At 41.3% G+C, this 20,131-nt stretch overlaps 1 protein-coding gene across 2 annotated transcripts in view; it reads left to right on the top strand.

The window, feature by feature from the left end:
* LOC124605749 (beta-alanine-activating enzyme) overlaps positions 1 to 20,131 on the top strand; it is a 169,807-nt gene that overhangs the window by 79,186 nt on the left and 70,490 nt on the right. For both annotated transcript variants that reach the window (XM_047137629.1, XM_047137628.1), the window contains exon 6: positions 18,148 to 18,421. In XM_047137629.1, coding sequence (XP_046993585.1) covers positions 18,148 to 18,421 — 274 coding nt within the window. The remainder of the gene's footprint in view (positions 1 to 18,147; positions 18,422 to 20,131) is intronic.

Here is a 20,131-nt window from a genome sequence, read left to right as displayed (position 1 = left end):
CACACACACACACACACACAAACAGAGAGAGAGAGAGAGAGAGAGAGAGAGAGAGAGAGAGCGCATCTCCCACCATGCACAATAACAAATGCACTTACATAACAAACACATGAATATCAAACTGCATACAGACACCTCAGCACAAACAAAAAAGACTGATAAACACACAAACACACGTTTTTAAAAAACACACAAAGAAAGTGAAGTGGTCATGTGAAATGTATTCAAAAATGCGGAAAACTGGACATCTGGATGTATGCAGTGTCGTGCCCTGAGAGGGAGAAAGAAGGATGGCTGTAAGCATTATAGAAGAGCTTACCTCGTGCGGTGGAATTCACTGAGGTTAACTGGTGGTTGGCCACCTGCTGGTTCTCTGACCTCGGCTGAAAAGCAAGCTTTGAGTGACGCAGAGCACATAATTCTGTAGGATTGCTCAAGGAGAAGGGTAGAAGTGGCTAACTATTGATATGCACTACTACTAGAAGGTTTGACGATTCTGCCCTGTGCATGGCTGATCGTGTGGTTAATGCATGATGCCCTCTGTATTTAATACACATGGAATTTTCTAGCTTTACATCTTTGGACCCTGCAAACTGAGAGGCTAGTCATGTGCCGCTGTTGCACATTGTAGGCTCATTATTCAGTTCAAATATTAGCTTGCATCTTCTGGAGTCAGCGCAAGTGCCCAGCTGCTTCTCGATCAAGAACTACTTCTTAAACTGAATCAATGGATTGGTTGAAATGTTTCTTACATTTGCAACAGCAGGACAATGAGATACAATTCCAAGGAGATTCATATGTGACAGTAAAAAAATCTTAGGTGGTACCAAACAGTAACAATAACCTTATGAAACTTGTGTTCCAAAAAGTTCTTTGTTATCTAGCAAAAGTGAATGGTGAAAAAGCTGTAAAGTAGAAAAACATCTGGAAACATTATATAACATGTTTATTGCACTCATACAACAAATATGTATTGCAGGCCACCTATGATGCTTTGTTAGCTAAAAGAAGTTAAACATCCATAGCATAAAAACAAACAACCTTTCATGTAGTTGCTTAGACAGACCACATCTCCAAGAAGGTAATAGTGATAATAATGTGATTCAGTTTCTCCACTCCTGGAAGTTGCTCACCCACAAAGGGGGTGCTCCTTTGTGATCAGTCAGTGGATATGTAGGGGGTGGCGAGTGACTCTTTGTTGTTATTCTATTCCCTGTTCTCAATTGCAGCTCATTTTTTATTCCCCTCACATAGAATATGTATATCTCATATGAGGTGGTGTCATGACCTTCTACCTTATTAATATATTCTGTTCAACTATTTCATTACTCTCTCACTAGGGTTGTATCGCCGAAATTGTCAGGTGATCCTTATTTGCTGCACACCCTAAGATTGCAGGGAACTCCTGAACACTTTGCACATAAACTGAGGGCTATTATCCAATAGAATGTCCTCCTATTGCTTGTCAGAGACAAGTTGTGGCCAAGTGAGTTTGTGACGGGCTTGCTACCAAGAGCAACATACTGCCCTCTCTGCGTAGGTCAACACATGGCTATCTCACTTGTGCCCCATGCACTGTACAAATGTCTTTGTTGCAAATGAGTACAGACTGAGTTACAGTGTTGCAAAATGCATTTCTGAATAATGACACTTAATTGGAGCCATAATTCCTACTGCATCAAATCTAAGTGAAGCCTGTATGAATAGGAATATTTTTATTAAGTGAAATGAAACAAAATTGTTTAATTATGTTGTGTAGGGGAAAAACAACTATGTAATTAGAGGTCTGCGTGGATACGGATATCCACGGATATATCCGCGGTATTTGTTACTTGGCGGATAAAATCGCGACTGGCGCGAATATCCGCGGGTCATCTGCGGATAATGAGCAAGGCATCTGCCCAGGACGTATGTTGCAATGTTAGTTGAAAACTTCAAGTCTGTTGACATTCTTGGAATCTTGCAGGGCCCGGGTAGAGCGGATGTCTGTTGTCCTCAGCCCCTGGCTACGACCGACGTAGCTGTACCCAAGAGACCTGCGCCTAATGCGTTTCCGCGACCGTGTCTTTTGTGTGACCTGTGAAGTGCTCTCTGGGTGGCAAACCTGCCCACTGTCTACCATCAGATGGTTAGATCGTCTGCCATGTAAGCAGGAGATCCTGTAAGCAACTAAGGGTGTTCATTTCATTGTAATTTCATTCTAACGAGCTGCATGGTCACTGATGGTATCTGTTCTTTCAGACATGTCCGAATGAACAGATACCATCTTAGTATATATAAAAAGTAGTAACAAAGAGATAGAGGGGCTGGCCAGTACCTACCTCAGCTCAGTACAGCCGATAGATACACATAAAACAGAACTGAAAATTTACATTCCTAGCTTTCGGAACTTTGTTCCTTCATCAGGGAGGAGAGAGGGGAAAAAAGGGAAGAAGGGAAAGTGGATTCAGTTACTCACAACCCAGGTTATGAAGCAACAGGGAAAGGTAAACAGGGAGGGTAGCAAGGATGGAGGCATGGTTGTCAGAGGGAAGCCAAAGATATTCTACTGTAAGTACTGTGCCAGCTTCAAACCAAAGAGGATGCATACAGAAGTAAAGAGGTATATAGTATAAAGATAAACACAACTATGCAGGATGAAAAGATGCGTGAATGGCTAAAGAGGAAAGGGAAAGAGGAGAAGACTGAAGAGTGAATGGGAGCGAGGTTGTTTAACGTAGGTTCAGTCCAGGGGGATGGCGGGATGAAAGGATGTGTTGGAGTGCAAGTTCCCATCTCCGCAGTTCAGAGGGACTGGTGCTGGGCAGGAGAAGCCAAATGGCACATACGGTGTAGCAGGTTCCTAGGTCCCTAGAATTATGGCTGGAGGGCATGCTCCGCTACTGGGTATTGGGCATCTCCTAGGCGGACAGTTCGTCTGTGTCCGTTCATGCGCTCAGCCAGTTTAGTTGTTGTCATGCCGATGTAAAAGGCTGTGCAGTGCAGGCATGTCAGTTGATAAATGACATGTGTAGTTTCACACGTAGCCCTGCCTTGAATTGTGTATGTTTTACCAGTAGCGGGGCTGGAGTAGGTGGTTGTGGGGGGATGCATGGGGCAGGTTTTGCAGCGGGGTCGGTTACAGGGGTAGGAACCGCTGGGTAGAGAAGGTAGTCTGGGAATATTGTAGGGTTTAACAAGGATGTTACGGAGGTTAGGGGGGCGACGAAAGGCAACTCTGGGTGGTGTGGGGAGAATTTTGTCAAGGGATGATCTCATTTCAGGGGTTGACTTGAGAAAGTCATATCCCTGGCGGAGTAATTTGTTGATGTTTTCGAGGCCAGGATAATATTGGGTGACAAGGGGGATGCTTCTGTGTGGTCTGGGGGTAGGAACATTGTTGTTGGACGGGGAGGAATGTATTGCTCGGGAAATCTGTTTGTGGACAAGGTCTGCAGGATAGTTGCGGGAGAGGAAAGCACTGGTCAGGTTATTGGTGTAATTGTTGAGGGATTCGTCACTGGAGCAGATACGTTTGCCACGAATACCTAGGCTGTAGGGAAGGGAGCGTTTGATGTGGAAAGGATGGCAGCTATCAAAGTGGAGGTACTGTTGTTTGTTTGTGGGTTTGATATGGGCAGAGGTGTGAATGTGAGCTTCAACAAGATGAAGGTCAACATCCAGGAAGGTGGCTTGGGTTTTGGAGAAGGACCAGGTGAAATTCAGATTCGAAAAGGAGTTGAGGTTATGGAGGAAATTAAGGAGTGTTTCTTCACCATGAGTCCAGACCACAAAGATGTCATCTATAAACCTATACCAGGCCAGGGGAAGCAGCTGTTGGGTCTTCAGGAAAGCCTCCTCCATGCGGCCCGTGAAGAGGTTGGCATAGGAGGGAGCCATCCTGGTTCCCATGGCCGTTCCCCTGATTTGTTTGTAGGTCTGGCCTTCAAAAGTGAAGTAATTATGGGTGAGGATGAAGTTGGTAAGTGTGATAAGGAACGAGGTTTTTGGAAGATCTTCGGGTGGGCGTTGGGAGAGGTAGTGCTCAAGGGCAGAGAGACCATGGGTATGTGGGATGTTTGTGTAAAGGGATGTAGCATCTATAGTGACAAGAAAGGTTTCAGGTGGGAGAGGAGTGGGAATGGATTTGAGGCGTTCTAGGAAGTGGTTTGTGTCTTTGATGTAGGATGGGAGTCTGCGGGTGATAGGTTGTAGGTGCTGGTCTACCAGAGCTGAGATACGTTCGGTTGGGGATTTGAAGCCTGCTACAATGGGACGGCCAGGATGGTTCTCTTTGTGGATTTTGGGTAATAGGTAGAAGGTAGGGGTACGTGGCTCAGGTGGAGTGAGTAAGTCTATGGAAGCCGTTGTGAGGCCTTGTGAGGGACCTTGGATTTTTAGGATTTTTTGCAGCTCAGTCTGGATGGAGGAAATGGGATCCTGGGTAACAGCTTTGTAGATTGAGGTGTCAGAGAGTTGACGCAGTCCTTCTGCCACATACTCCACACGGTCAAGTACGACAGTTGTGGGGCCTTTATCCGCCGGGAGGATTACAATAGAGCGGTCTATTTTCAGCTCCTTAATGGCACGGGATTCAGCTGGGGTGATGTTGGGGGTTGTCGGGATGTTCTTCAAGAAGGACTGGGAGGCAACACTGGATGTGAGGAATTCCTGAAATGTCTGCAAGGGATGGTTTTGGGGGAGGGGAGGAGGATCCCTTTGAGAAGGCAGTCGGAACTGTTCTAGACAGGGTTCAACACTGGGTCTAGTATTTGGGGGCTGTGTTTGGGTAGTGAAGTGATATTTCCAGTTGAGGTTCCGGGTGAATGAGAGGAGATCTTTAACCAGGGCAGTGTGTTTGAATTTAGGTGTGGGGCTAAAGGTTAAGCCTTTTGATAGAACAGATGTCTCTGGAGGAGAGAGGGATCTGGATGAGAGGTTTAGGACTGAATTGGGACTGGTGATATGTGGCATTTGACTGTGGTTATAGTTGAGATTTGGTCTGTGTGGGGTATGTGCTGGGATGGGGAGATTGAGTAGGGTGGCTAGGCTAGGTTTGTTGGCTATGAGGGGGGTTTGTTGAAGGTTCTGTTGTGGTTGGTGTTTGTGAGGGATAGGGAGAGGGACACCACTTCTTAGGTGTTGTACTAGCACTGTGGATAGTTTTTTCAGGTGGTGTGTGGCATGGAACTCAAGTTTGCAGCTGGCTTCTAGGATGATGTTCCTCAGTGTGTTCTCCAAGCAAGGGTTTGAGAGGTGGAGGACTTCGAAGAGAGATAGGAGCTGTTGGGAGTGGTGGTTACATGAAGTAGTGTAGAGATTCAGGACAAGTTGGGTAAGGGCTAAGGATTGAAGGTTCTGGAAGTCCAGGAGAGACTGGTGGAAGGAGGAATTGCACCCGGAGATGGGAACTTTTAAGGTAAGCCCTTTAGGAGTAATTCCAAAGGTTAAGCAGGACTGGAGGAAAAGTATGTGGGATTGCAGTTTGGCTACGGTGAATGCATGTTTCCGGAATGAATGTAAATAATGTGGTATAGGATTAGGGTACATAGTGGGTAACTGGTGGGTAGGGAAATTAAATAACTAAAGTTGAAATAGTAATCATAAGAAGGAGTAAAACACGGAAGGAAGGACGAGAAGGAAAGAAATTGTGTTGGTAATGTTCAATACCAAAGGAAGACCACTAAATAAGAAAAATACGGAAAAAGTTGACCAGACCAGGCAAGTATGTCCAGATCAGGGGAAAAGAACACACGTTGCTCAAAAACAGAAATAGCGAGTGGCGAAAAAAGATCGCGCGTGCCGCAAAAGCGATCGCGCGTGCCGCAAAAAATTGCGGGTGCCGCAAAAGCGGTCGCGCGTGCCGCAAAAAAGATCGCGCGTGCCGCAAAAAATTTCTGTATGCATCCTCTTTGGTTTGAAGCTGGCACAGTACTTACAGTAGAATATCTTTGGCTTCCCTCTGACAACCATGCCTCCATCCTTGCTACCCTCCCTGTTTACCTTTCCCTGTTGCTTCATAACCTGGGTTGTGAGTAACTGAATCCACTTTCCCTTCTTCCCTTTTTTCCCCTCTCTCCTCCCTGATGAAGGAACAAAGTTCCGAAAGCTAGGAATGTAAATTTTCAGTTCTGTTTTATGTGTATCTATCGGCTGTACTGAGCTGAGGTAAGTACTGGCCAGCCCCTCTATCTCTTTGTTAGTATTTGTTTCACATCTTATATGAGATTTTCCATTAATCATTTATATAAAAAGTAGTTAAGTTGTCACAGAAATGGCACCCTGACAATAACTATGTCATTACATATGGTAAATTCTAAGTACTACTGTCTATTACTATTAATTACTCATTCAAAACTTAAATATATGCGGATGCGGATAAGGAACTTGCAGATGCGGATTAATGGCCGCGGATGCGGTTGCGGATTAGGACCTTGCAGATGCGGTGCGGATTGCACTTTTCTTATCCGCGCAGACCTCTATATATAATGCAAACAGTAGGTGTAGTTGCTATGCTACAAGATCTTTATTTTTATGCACAACAGTTCATAATTATTTATAGGGAACCACTTTTAACAGGTGTCTGATCTTAGGAATTAAGAACTTGATTAGGAATAAAACACAGTAAAGTAAAAGTGAAAATTATACACATTAAGTAACTACCTGTAGGCATCATGAAAAAAAAAATTGTGTGTCATCCTTGAGCAAAAATGTTATTATGCAGTTTTATTTTATTTTTTATATTTATTTTATTGGCATTTTGCTGGAAACAGTACAGTCATTACAGCTGCTTGTTAAAGTTAATGAAGACAGTTAAATTTTATGTATACCGCTATTTTACATCCATAAAAATTATAAATGGCAGTATTTCTAATATAATTGGATAAAAAATCTACTCACCAAGTAGCAGAATGAGGAAATACATATGAAATTTAATGAAATGTGCAAGCTGTCGGAGCCAGTGGCTCCTCCTGCTGGCAGAAGGGTTGAAATGGAAGGAAGAGGGATGAAGAAAAAGAACTGGTGAGGTCAGAACCCCAGGTCAGGGGAGACTTGCCAGGCAGGATGAGAAGGAAAGACTGAATGTTGGGGACAGTACAGGTTGAGATTTGAAAACCCAAGAGTTTAGAGGTGGAAGATAGGGTAATAAACAAGATGGATTACTGACAAAACACCGTGTAAAACTTAATAAGAGCAGAAATTGTATTAGATGTGGTAGACAGGTGGATGTGAGGGGTGAGAAAAAATAGACAGGTCAGAAAATACAATGTATATAAAACTAAAAGACAGTAAAGAGAGGAATAGTTACTGAAAAGAAATGTTGAGAGTGAAGAAATTAATGTAAATTAAGGCCAGCTGGTGAGAATCTAGGACTTCTTGTAACACCAATTCCAACCAGTGGAGTTCTAAGAAACTGATGTCAGAGGAAAATCCAGGTGGTGAAACAAGCACCAAGGTCATGGCTGTCGTGTAGAGCATGCTCTGCAATAGGATACTGTGCTCCAATTATACCTCCTCTGTCCATGCCCATTCATCCTAACTGTTAACTTGCTGGTACTCGTACTGAATGGACTTTTATTTTGGTATGACTCCACTGTTTACATAACAGCTGGAACACGTGTGCTGTTTCACAGATGGCTCTCCCTTTGATTTTCGAGTTTGCTAACAACTATAATTAACCTGGAAGGGTTTTAGGAAACTAATAGTTTTTACCACAAGTTTTTGTGTTGCCTTAATAGAAATCTCGTTTTGTGTAATTGCTTCAATTCTAATTGGAAATCACCAACTTTTTAACTAAACAGATTAAAAGATAATCAGTGGGATTAACGTAAAGTTATTAGTTTACTGCCTTATAATACAATGCACCAGCTAAAATGCAGCCCCACTATGAACGCTGTTCTTGAACACAGGATGAATTGGTTGATGTTCGTCAGCAGCTGGAAATCACCCTGACTACTGTCAAAAGAATGGCAGCTGCTTCGAATTGGTGTGTTGGAAGAGTTCCTGAGAGTCGTGTACCTGTGATACCTGTACCATTGGTACTTCAAGTACTATCCTCTCCCATGGATCTCGTCTCCTCTGCTGAAAGTACAGGATCTGTCATAACTCGTCCACTTGACTGTGAGTGGCATGTCAATGGTAGATCAACGAGTCCTGTACAGGGTGGAGGGGGACCAGGGAGGATGCAGGGTGTTGTACCGATCTTCCTAACCAACAAGTTTGGGGTGCTATCTGTCTCTGGAAGTGAAAATGAGCCAGTTTGACCCACTTCATCTGTTGTGGGAAAACCTGTTTTGTCCGGTGTCAGAAGGAGGCAAATGCAAAAGGGTAGGGGTCTATTAATCATCGGCAGTTCAAACATATGGCGAATGATGGTGCCCTTTAGGGAAATGGCAGCAAGGGACAGAAAAGGACACCAGGTGCGCTCAGTGTGCATGCGTGGGGGCCTCATTCAACATGTTGAAGAGGCTATTCCAACAGCCATTGATGAACAGTGTACAAACAACTGCAAATTTTGGCACATGTTGGAATGAATGATCCTTGTTATCTGGGATCCAAGATCATTCTTGGGTCATTTCAACGAAGACTGAGACCAGCCTTGCACATGGAGTTTCAACAAAGCTCGCAATTTGCAGCATTGTCCCCAGAACTGATTGTGGCCCTCTGGCTCTGAGTTGAGTGGAAGGACTGAACCAGAGACTTCAAAAGTTCTGTGACAAGCCAGGCTACGATTCTTGGACTTGCACCATAGGGTTGAGAACTGTAGGGCCCCCTAAATGGGTCAGGTGTGCACTACACATAAGAGGCTGCTAGTCAGATAGATAACTATGTGTGGGGTGTACACAAGGTTTTTTTTAGATTAGGCAACTCTCCATCCAATCTACATGATGAAGGCTGTAGGAAACCCTAAAGTATCAGTGTAAGATCGAAAGAAATGGCTCCCACTGACAGGAGTATTAAAATTCTAATGATAAACTTCCGAAGTATTCACAACAAAGAGCCAGAGTTTGAAGTGCTCGTGAAAAGCAGCGAAGCTCGCATAATACTAGGCACAGAAAATTGGTTGAAACCTGAAGTAGATACCAGTGAGACTTCTGGGGAAAATCTGAGTGTATTTTGAAAGAATAGGCAAATGGTAAATGGCGGTGGTATATTTGTCACCATAGACAAGAAACTCAAATCCACGAGGTAGAAATTGGGCAAGACCCAGTATCGGGGTAGGCATAAAGTGATAATTGGATCCCTCTATCACCCACCAGACTATTCTCTTGAAGTAACCAGAAAATGAGAGAAAACCAAAGTTTACTTGTATGTAAGTTTCCCAAGCATACTGTAATCATTGGTGAAGACTTTATCATCCAGAAATTAATTTTTGAAAATTACAGTTTTGTTAGTGATGGACGTCATAAGACATCCTCTGAAACATTACTGAATGGCTTCTCTGAAAACTACCTAGAACAGATAGTTAGGAACCCAGCTCGTGATGGAAATGTATTGGGTCTAATGGCAACAAATTGACCTGACCTCTTTGAGGATGTCCACATCACAGCTGATGTCCACATCACAGCTGGTATCAGTGACCATGATGCAGTTGTGGCAACAATGAACAACTAAAACAAGCGGAAAGATATATATGTTCAGTAAACTAGGTAAAAAAATCTGTTGTGTCATATCTCATGAGGAACTTGAAACTTTCAGCAGAGGGCAGGAGCATGTAGAGGAATTCTGCCTCAAGTTTAAAAGAATAGTTGACTGTGCACTGGATAAATATTTATGCAGTAAAACGGTTCATAATAGGAGGGAACCTCCATGGTGTACAGTCACTGTAAAGAAACTTCTAAAGAAACAGAGATTAGTGTGTAATAAGTGTAAAACAAAGTGTAGGGCTATAGATGGAGAGATGCTGAATGAAACACATTTGGCTGTCAAGAGAGAAATGTGTGATGCCTTCAGTGACTGCTGTATCAGAATATTTACAAGTGATCTTTCTCAAATTGTGGTCGTATGTAAAGGCTGTTAGTGGCACCAAAGTTAGTGTCCAATCTCTAGTGAGTGACACGGGAACTGAAATTGAGGGTTGTTGTTGTTGTGGTCTTCAGTCCAGAGACTGGTTTGATGCAGCTCTCCCTACTACACTATCCTGTGCAAACTTCTTCATCTCCAAGTACCTACTGCAACTGACATCCTTCTGAATCTGCTTAATGTATTCATCTCTTGGTCTCCCTCTACAATTTATGCCCTCTACGCTCCCGTACAATACTAAATTGGTGATCCCTTGATGCCTCAGAGCATGTCCTACCAATCGATCCTTACTCCTAGTCACGTTGTGCCACAAATTCCTCTTCTTCCCAATTCTACTCGGTACCTCCTCGTTAGTTACACGATATACCCATCTAATCTTCAGCATTCTTCTGTAGCACCACATTTTGAAAGCTTCTATTCTCTTCTTGTCTAAACTATTTATTCCCCATGTTTCACTCCCATACATTGCTACACTCCATACAAATACTTTCAGAAACAACTTCCTGACACTTAAATCAATACTCGATGTTAACAAATTTCTCTTCTTCAGAAACGCTTTCCTTGCCATTGCCAGTCTACATTTTATAACCTCTCTACTTCGACCATCATCAGATATTTTGCTCCCCAAATAGCAAAACTCAGTTACTACTTTAAGTGTCTCATTTCCTAATCTAACTCCCTGAGCATCACCCGACTTAATTCAACTACATTCCATTATCCTCATTTGCTTTTGTTGATGTTCATATTATATCCTCCTTTCAAGACACTGTCCATTCCATTCAACTGCTCTTCCAGGTCCTTTGTTGTCTCTGACAGAATTACAATGTTGTCGGCAAACCTCGAAGTTTTTATTTCTTCTCCATGGATTTTAATTCCTACCCCAAATTTTTCTTTTGTTTCTTTTAATGCTTGCTCAATATATAGATTGAATAATGTCGGGGATAGGCTACAACCCTGTCTCACTCCCTTCCCAACCACTGATTCCTGTTCATATCCTTCAACTCATAACCACCATCTGGTTTCTCTACAAGTTGTAAATAGCCTTTTGCTCCCTATATTTGACCCCTGCCACCTTTAGAATTTGAAAGAGAGTGTTCCAGTCAGCATTGTCAAAAGCTTTCTCTAAGTATACAAATGCGAGAAATGTAGGCTTGTCTCTCCTTAATCTATCTTCTAAGATAAGTCGTAGGGTCAGTATTGCCTTATGTGTTTCAACATTTCTACGGAATCCAATCTGATCTTCCCCAAGGTTGGCTTCTACCAGTTTTTTCATTTGTCTGTAAAGAATTCATGTTAGTATTTTGCAACCGTGACTTATTAAATTGATAATTCAGTAATTTTCACACCTGTCAACACCTGCTTTCTCTGAAATTGCTCTCCCAAGGCTATCAGTAGTTCTAATGGAATGTTGTCTACTTCCAGGACCTTGTTTTGACTGAGGTCTTTCAGTGCTCTGTCAAACTCGTCACACAGTATCCATATCTCCCATTTCATCTTCATCTCCACAAATTGAGGGTAGCAAAGCAAAAGCTGATATGCTTGACTCTATTTCTAAATGTTCCTTTACAAAGGAAAACCTAGGAGAATTGCCCCAATTTAATTGTCGTACCACTGAAAAGATGAATGAAATAAGTATTAATGTCAGTGGTATTGAGAAAGATCTGAAGTCATTAAATTTGATCAAAGCTCCAGGGACTGATGGAATCCCTATCAGATTCTACTCTGAATTTTTGGCTCAGTTAGCTCCTTCTCTAACTATAATCTATCATAGATCCCTCGAAGAAAAACATTGCCCAGTTCTTGGGAAAGGCACAGGTCACACCCATCTACAAGAAGGGTAGTAAAAGTGATCCACAAAACTACCATCCAGTATCCCTGATTTTGATTTTTTGTAGAATCTTAGAACATATTCTGAGTAGAATCTTATATCATATTCTGATCTCAAACGTAATCAGGTGTCTTGAACAGAATGACCTCCTCAATGCCAACCAACTTGGATTTCGAGAACATCAGTCATGTGAAACCCAACTTGCACTTTTCTCACATGACATACTGAAAGCTTTAGATCAAGGCAATCAGGTAGATGCTGTATATCTTGATTTCTGAAAAGCATTTGACTCAGTACCACACCTAAGCTTATTGTCATTTGTATGATCAAATGGGGTATCAAGTGAAATTTGTGACTGTATTGAGGACTTTTTGGTAGGGAGTACACAACCTGTTATCTTGTATGGAGAGTCATTGTCAGATGTAGAAGTAACTTCGGGTGTGCCCCAGGCAAGTGTGTTGGGACCCTTGCTGTTTGTTTTGTATATTAATGACTTTGCAGACAATGTTAATAGTAAAATCAGGCTTTTTGCAAATGACATACTTATCTATAGTGAAGTACTGTCTGAAAGAAGCTGCATAAATATTCAGTCAGATCTTGATAAGCTTTCAAAGTGGTTCAGTGGTTGGCAACTTGCTGTAAATGTTCAAAAATGTAAAATTTTGCACTTCACAAAATGAAAAAACATACTATCCTGTGATTAATGTCAGTGAGTCGCAGTTGCAATCGACCAACTCATATAAATATCTGGGTCTAACACTTTGTAGGAATATAAAGTAGAATGGTCATGTAGGTTCAGTTGTGGTTAAAGCAGGTGGCAGACTTCAGTTTATTGGTAGCACATTGGGAAAGTGCAAGCACTCTACAAAGGAGACTGCTTACAAATCAGTTGTGTGACTGGTTCTAGAATATTGCTGAAGGGTGTGGTACCTTTACCGGATAGGGCTAATAGGGCATAGAGAACTTATATGGAGAAGGGCAGCATGAATGGTCACAGGTTTTGTTTAATCCGTGGGAGAGAGTCGCAGAGATACTGAAGGCACTGGCTTGAAGACTTTTGAAGATAGATGTAAACTATCTCGAGAAAGTCTGTTAACGAAGTTTCAAGAACTGTCTTAAGTGGTTACTCTAGGAGTCTACTACAACCCCCTATGTATTGCTCACATAAGGATCATGAAGATACGATTAGAATAATTACTCAACACACAGAGACATTCAAACAATCATTCTTCCTGTGCTCCATACCTGAATGGAAGAGGAAGAAACCCCAATATATGGTACAGTTGGATGTACCCTTTGCCGTGCAGCTCACAGTGGTTTGTAGAGTATAGATATAGATGTATGTTTTGCCAGTTACAGGGCTGATATAGGTGGTGATAGGAGGTTCATAGGGCAAGTCTTACAGTGGAGATGCTCGCAGTCATAGGAACAATAGGGTAGGGAAATAGGGTGGAGAAGGAGCATAGGATATGACCAGGATATTCCGGAATATGTGGAGTGTTGGAGTGAGGAAAAGCTATTCTAAGTGTGGTGGACAAAATATCACGCAGAGTGCACCTCGTTTCAGGGTCTGATTGTAGGAGGTCATAGCCTTGTCAAAGTAGCTGATTAATACATTCAAGAGCAGCATAATACTGAGTGACAAGAGACGTACTTCTAAGCGGGTTTTTGAAGGGTCAGCAGCACTACTCTTCATCCTCTTTCTAAGATCCATAAACCCAATCACCCTAGCCATCCCAAAATTGCTGTCTTCTAAGCACCCACTAAACATATATCTGCCTTAGTTGATCAACACCTGCAACCTATAATACAAAGTATTTGATCAGGCAAACATCTGCAACTGAAGAACATATTAATAGAATAAAAAATCTGCATCAGTTGCGAGTAATTCACCTGCTCTTTCTTATTAGTATCTTCTTAATATATGGGGTTTACCTCTGTGATAAAATAAACGGCTGTCTGATTTCCGGACGCGTAACCCTGCCTTCATCTGTGAAGCATTCTCTGTGGTGCAACTGTGTGACCCTGCCTTCATCTGTGAAGCATTCTCTGTGGTGCAACTGTGTGATATGCAGTCCAGAATGCTCTCGACATATGCGTGCACGTATCACACAACGCACACGACCACTTTAACAAAGAATGTAAGATCCATAAACCCAATTACCCTAGCCATCCCAAAATTGCTGTCTTCTAAGCACCCACTAAACATATATCTGCCTTAGTTGATCAACACCTGCAACCTATAGTACAAAGTATTTGATCAGGCAAACATCTGCAGCTGAAGAACATATTAATAGAATAAAAAATCTGCATCAGTTGCGAGTAATTTTTTAGTTGTTGCATGACTGGTTTGTAAGCATAAAGCTTTATCATCAGTTGTCACCAAATAATTATGTTAACATAAATGTGTAGCACTTGGGCCATCCAGTCATGGCGGGTCCCACCCTCGTCAAATTAATGCATAGGAGTGTAAGATCAGCAATTGCGACACTCGCCTCGATAGTGTGACATCGAAGTGACCCTTTTCATGGATTTCTTCTAGGGACTATCCAGGAATCCATAAGCCTTCAGCCCCTCATTTGGTTTAGATACATTGATGACATCTTTGCCATAAGGACTCATGGTGAGACTGACCTGTTTAAATGTTTGGAACCCCTAAATACATTCTCATGATTAAATTTCACATGGTCCTACGCCAAATCCCATGATGTTGACCTCATTCTCAGCAAGTGTCAGCTGTACACTTCTTTTCATATTAAACCTACTAACAAGTAACAGTACCTATATTTTGACAATAGGCAGATTAACTTTTAGTTCCTGAAAAAAAAAGGGGATGGGGGAAAACAGCCTTATCAGTAGCTGCAGGATTAACAGTCTGCATGATGGGTGCATGATTGATTGATCTGGTCGGGTAACTCTAGCCAACATGGCACTGCTATTGTGGTACTGAAAATGGCTGAAAATAGGGGGAACCTATAGCTGTAATTTTTTGCTGCAAGGGTATGCACCTCTACTGTATGGCTTAATGATGATGGCATCCTCCAGGGTAAAATAGTTCTCCATTCAGATCTCCAGATGGGGGCTACTCAAGGGGACAGTGTCATCAAGAGTGTGGAACATTAGGTCCCTTAGTGGGTCGGTAGGTTAGGTGTTTCACAAAGGGAAACGGGCAGGTTGAAGTTAGAAATAGTGGGAATTAGTGAAGTGCAGTGGCAGAGAGAACAGGACTTTTGGTCATATAGTACAGGGTTATCAACACAAAATATGACCAAGATAATGCAGGAATAGGCCTAATAACGGGTAAGAAGATAGAAATGCAGTTAAGCTAATATGAACAGCATAGTGAACACATTATTATAGCCAAGGGAGACATGAAGCCAACGCTAATCTCGGTAGTACCAGTTTATACGACAACTATCTCTGTAAATGATGAAGAGATTGGAAGAATGTATGATGAGGTAAAGAAAATTATTCAGCTAGCTACAGGAGATAACACTTTAATTGTGTTGGGTGATTTGGGGTTTGGTAGTAGGAATAGGAAGAGAAGAAAAAAATAGTAGGAGGACATGGCCTGGTGGGAAGGAATGAAAAAGGAAGCCACCTGGTAGAATTTTGCACAGTTATAAGACATTTCCAGATGGAGATATGGACTCTGACCATAATTCATTTGTTATGAACTGCAGAGTAAAACTGAAGAAATTGCAAAAAGATAGGAAATTAAGGAGGTGGGACCTGGAAAAGTTGAATGTACCAGAGATTTTTGGGAGTTTCAGAGGGAGAATTATGCAATGCTGGACTGAAATGAGGGAAAGGAATATGATAGAAACTGATTGGGTAGCTTTGATGGATGAAACAGATAAGGCAGCAGAGGATCAAATAGATAAAAAGACAATGCCTAATAGAAATCCTTCATTAACTAAGGAAATATTAAATTTATATTTAAAAACAAAGATGTGTGACTTACCATACGAAAGCGCTGGCAGGCCGACAGAAACACAAGCAAACACATACATACACACAAAATTCTAGCTTTCGCAACCAATGGTTGCTTCGTCAGTAAAGAGGGAAGGAGAGGGAAAGACGAAAGGATGTGGGTTTTAAGGGAGAGGGTAAGGAGTCATTCCAATCCCGGGAGCGGAAAGACTTACCTTAGGGGGAAAAAAGGACAGGTATACACTCGCACACACACACATATCCATCCGCACGGCTTGTGTCTGTGTATGTGCGGATGGATATGTGTATGTGTGTGCGAGTGTATACCTGTCCTTTTTTCCCCCTAAGGTAAGTCTTTCCGCTCCCGGGATTGGAATGACTCCTTACCCTCTCCCTTAAAACCCACATCCTTTCGTCTTTCCCTCTCCTTCCCTCTTTACTGACGAAGCAACCATTGGTTGCGAAAGCTAGAATTTTGTGTGTATGTATGTGTTTGTTTGTGTTTCTGTCGACCTGCCAGCGCTTTCGTATGGTAAGTCACACATCTTTGTTTTTAAATATATTTTTCCCGCGTGGAATGTTTCCCTATTATGAAATATTAAATTTAATTGATGAAAGCAGAAAATTTAAAAATGTAGCAAATGAAGCTGGCAAAGGGGAATAAAACGTGTAAAACATTTGGTTGACAGAAAATGAAAGATGGCTAGCAGGAATGGGTAGAGGAATAATGCAAGGATATAGAACCATGCATAACTAGAGGAAAGATGGATGCTCTCTGTAGGAAGATAAAAGAGACCTTTGGAGAAGAGAGAAGTGACTGTACAGATATCAAGAGCTCAGATGGCAAGCCAGCACTAAGCAAAGAAGGGAAAGCTGAAAGGTGGAAGAAATATATAGAGGAACTATATAAAGGGCACAAAATTGAGGACAGTATTACAGAAAGAGAAAAGGAAATAGGCAAAGCTGAGATAGGTGATATGTTACTGGAGAAAAATTTGACAGGATGTTGAAGGACCTAAGTAGATACAAGGCTCCTGGAGTTGGCGACATTTCTTCAGAATTATTGAGAACCTTGGGAGAGCAACCATGACAAAATTATTTCACCTGATGTGTGAGATACTGCATAGGAGACACAGGAATTACCCTCTGACTTCAAGAAGGATGTAACATTTCCAATTCCATAAAAGGCAGTTGCTTGTACTATCAAACCATCAGTTTAATATTCATGGTTGCAAAATATTGACATCAGTTATTTACAGAAGAATGGAAAAACTTGAAGAGGCCAATCCTGGGGAAGATCAGTTTGGATACAAGAGAAATACAGACCCAACAATTTATATAAGAAGATAGGTTGAAGAAAGACAAGCCTATGCTTGTAGCATTTGTAAGTTTTGAAGGTAGCAGGGTGAAACACAGGGCCTGAAAAGTTATTTACCACATGTGCAGAAACCAGACTGCAGTTACAAGAGCTGAAGAACGTGAAAGGGAAGCAATAGTTGATTAAGGAGTAATGCAAGGTTGGGACCTATCTCAAATGTTGTTCAATCTTTACACTGAGCAAACTGTGATGGAAACCAAGGAGAAATTTGGAAAGGGACTTAATGTTCAGGAAGAAAAAACAAAAACATTGTGAGTTGGTAATGACATAAATCTGTGGACAAGGCAAATGATGCTCTGTTGAATTAGGGGAGAAGGAGTTAATGATACAGCTTGACTGAAAGTGGGGATCAGTTGAGAGGACACATCCTGAGGCGTCGAGGAATTATCAGTTTGATAAATGAGGGAACTGTGGGGCATACAAATTGTAGAGAGAGAGAGATGAGGGCTTGAATACGGTAAGTAGGTTCAAATGGATGCAAGTTGTTGTAGCTACACAGAGATGAAGAAGCTTACACAGAATAGACTAGCGTGGAAAGCTGTATCAAACCAGTCATCAGACTAAACACCACAACAACACTGTAATATTGTGTTTTCATTACTTTGTCATTATCATAGCAGAGGGAATACTGAGAAGTGTTTGATCTTTAGATTCTAGATTCTTGTCAGCTGAAATTATCGGTGTGATGAAGAGGGTCAGTATGCAGAGTTCATCAGTTAATATGTTGACTGATGAGAACTGTAAATGCATGCATATAATTTTCATTGGTACTTTACATTTTGTCACTGAAGAGAGTTTAGTGTTGTTCTTTGCTTTCAGTGACAAAGATTTGAATGTCTATAATTGTTACTTTATTTCTGTATTTATTTCCTGTCAAGTCAGTGATTAAGTAAGTGAATAATACTGCAATTTATAAATGAGAATTTATTTCATTTCATTTTGGCAGTTTTATCTGGCAAAGGAAAATTAGCTGCAAAATCATAACCAATCTTGTTATGTTCCTCAGGTGGGTCCACACCATCTTTTCTACATAGGCCGGCATGATAGAATGACAAAACGATGGGGACGCCGATTAGACTTGTTACTGATAGAAACTACAGCAACAAGGCTGACTTCTGGTGCAATATGTTGTGCAGTATTAGTGGATTCCAGTCTCATCTTGGCTGTTTCTGAATGTGTTGACTGCTCTCAACTGCGAAAGCACCTTATGGACGTCTTACCTGTGGATCATGTTCCTGATGTTGTTGTTGAACTTAAGAAGTTTCCTCTCACAAGACATGGTAATTTATTCCAACATTTCCTACATCTTGGGAAAAACATGTTATTTCCGTATCCTTGTACAGCTGACTTATACGAGGCATGTTTTTTAAGTAAGTACCATTTTGAAATTAAAAAACGACGTGCTAAGATATCCCAATAATTTTATTTTTACATGAAAGCCTGTACCTTAATCTACTTTTCTACATAATTTCCGTCAATATTGAGGCACTTATCATAATGTTGTACCAGGTTTTGAATACCCTCCTCATAGAAGTCTGCCACCTGACTTGTTAACCACTGCATCACCACTGTTTTGACTTCGTCATCGTCTTGAAGATGCTGACCGCCCAGGTGTTTTCTTCAAGTGCAGGAACAGATGGTAGTCACTGGGCGCAAGATCGGGGCTGTATGGAGGTAAGATTCGCCCAGAAAAGTGAAGTTTAAGCAAACAGTTTCTGCCTGGAAATTTATGTGCACAGTTTTTTGGGACAGAAAAGGAGTATTGCTTGTGGAATTTCTTCTTTGTAATGAGACAATCAATGCAGCAGCTTACTGTAAGACATTGCACAATCTGTGCCATTCAATTCAGAACAAAAGACGTGGCAAGTTGGGCAAGGGCTTCGTTTTGCTGCAAGACAATGCCCATCCGCATGTGGCGAATCAGACCAAAGATCTCATCACATCTTTTCGATGGGAAACTCTAGATCATCCTCTGTACAGCCCCGATCTTGCACCCAGTGATTACCATCTGTTCCTGCACTTGCAGAAACACCTGGGTGGCCAGCGTCTTCAAGACGGTGACGAAGTCAAAACGGTGGTGATGCAGTGGTTGACAACTCATGGGGCAGACTTCTATGAGGAGGGTATTCAAAAACTGGTACAATGTTATGACAAGTGCCTCTATATTGATGGAAATTATGTAGAATAGTAGATTAAGGTACAGGCTTTCATGCAAAAATAAAATTATTGAGATATCTTAGCATGTCTTTTTTTAATTTCAAAACAGTACTTACTTAGAAAACACGCTCATAGAATCTTGTATAGTGTAATACTCTGTGAATTTTAAGAAGATGTAAAAACAACAAGGGCACAAAGAGAAACATGCTTTACTTCAGGAATAAATAATATTTCACCCAAGTGGCCTGATTGTTGAGGAATGTTATTGATTAGTCATGTGCAAATAACAACCATGTTCTGTATCATTCACAGTTTATTTGTATCTGCTATATATTTTACTAGGCAAATTCCATTGTATTTTCTCTGGCATGAACATCTGAATGTTTTGCAGATGTAAATAGTCAGTTTTACTAGTCATTTCTGAACTTTAAGCATAATATAAGTTCAGAAAGAGAGGAGGAGACATTTAGTGAGTTCATGACTACTCTTACAGGTATACAAACTTATGACCAACAGTTTTGTATTTAAATGGTTGTTCATTGTATTCTAGTTATTTATTGTTAATTTATGTTCTAGATAACTGTGCAGAAATTAAAGTATGCAAGATGACTCCTCTTCTCTCTCTTTTTAATTTTTTAAAGCATAACCTTTTTTGTACTGTTAAATACATTTTGTGTTAACTTACGGATACAGGTAAAAGATATCTACATATAAAAAATTGTTTGCTGTAATTTAATCCCTCCATATTCCTGCTTGATAAGATCATATTTTGCATATATACTGCAATTCAATCTAGGTAATTATGGTACTGTTACTTTTGTTGTTGGCACACT

This window comes from Schistocerca americana, chromosome 3, assembly GCF_021461395.2.
Source record: "Schistocerca americana isolate TAMUIC-IGC-003095 chromosome 3, iqSchAmer2.1, whole genome shotgun sequence".
Lineage (NCBI taxonomy): Eukaryota > Metazoa > Arthropoda > Insecta > Orthoptera > Acrididae > Schistocerca > Schistocerca americana.
Note: the sequence above shows the minus strand (reverse complement) of the source record. Positions and strands in the feature narration are given on the sequence as shown.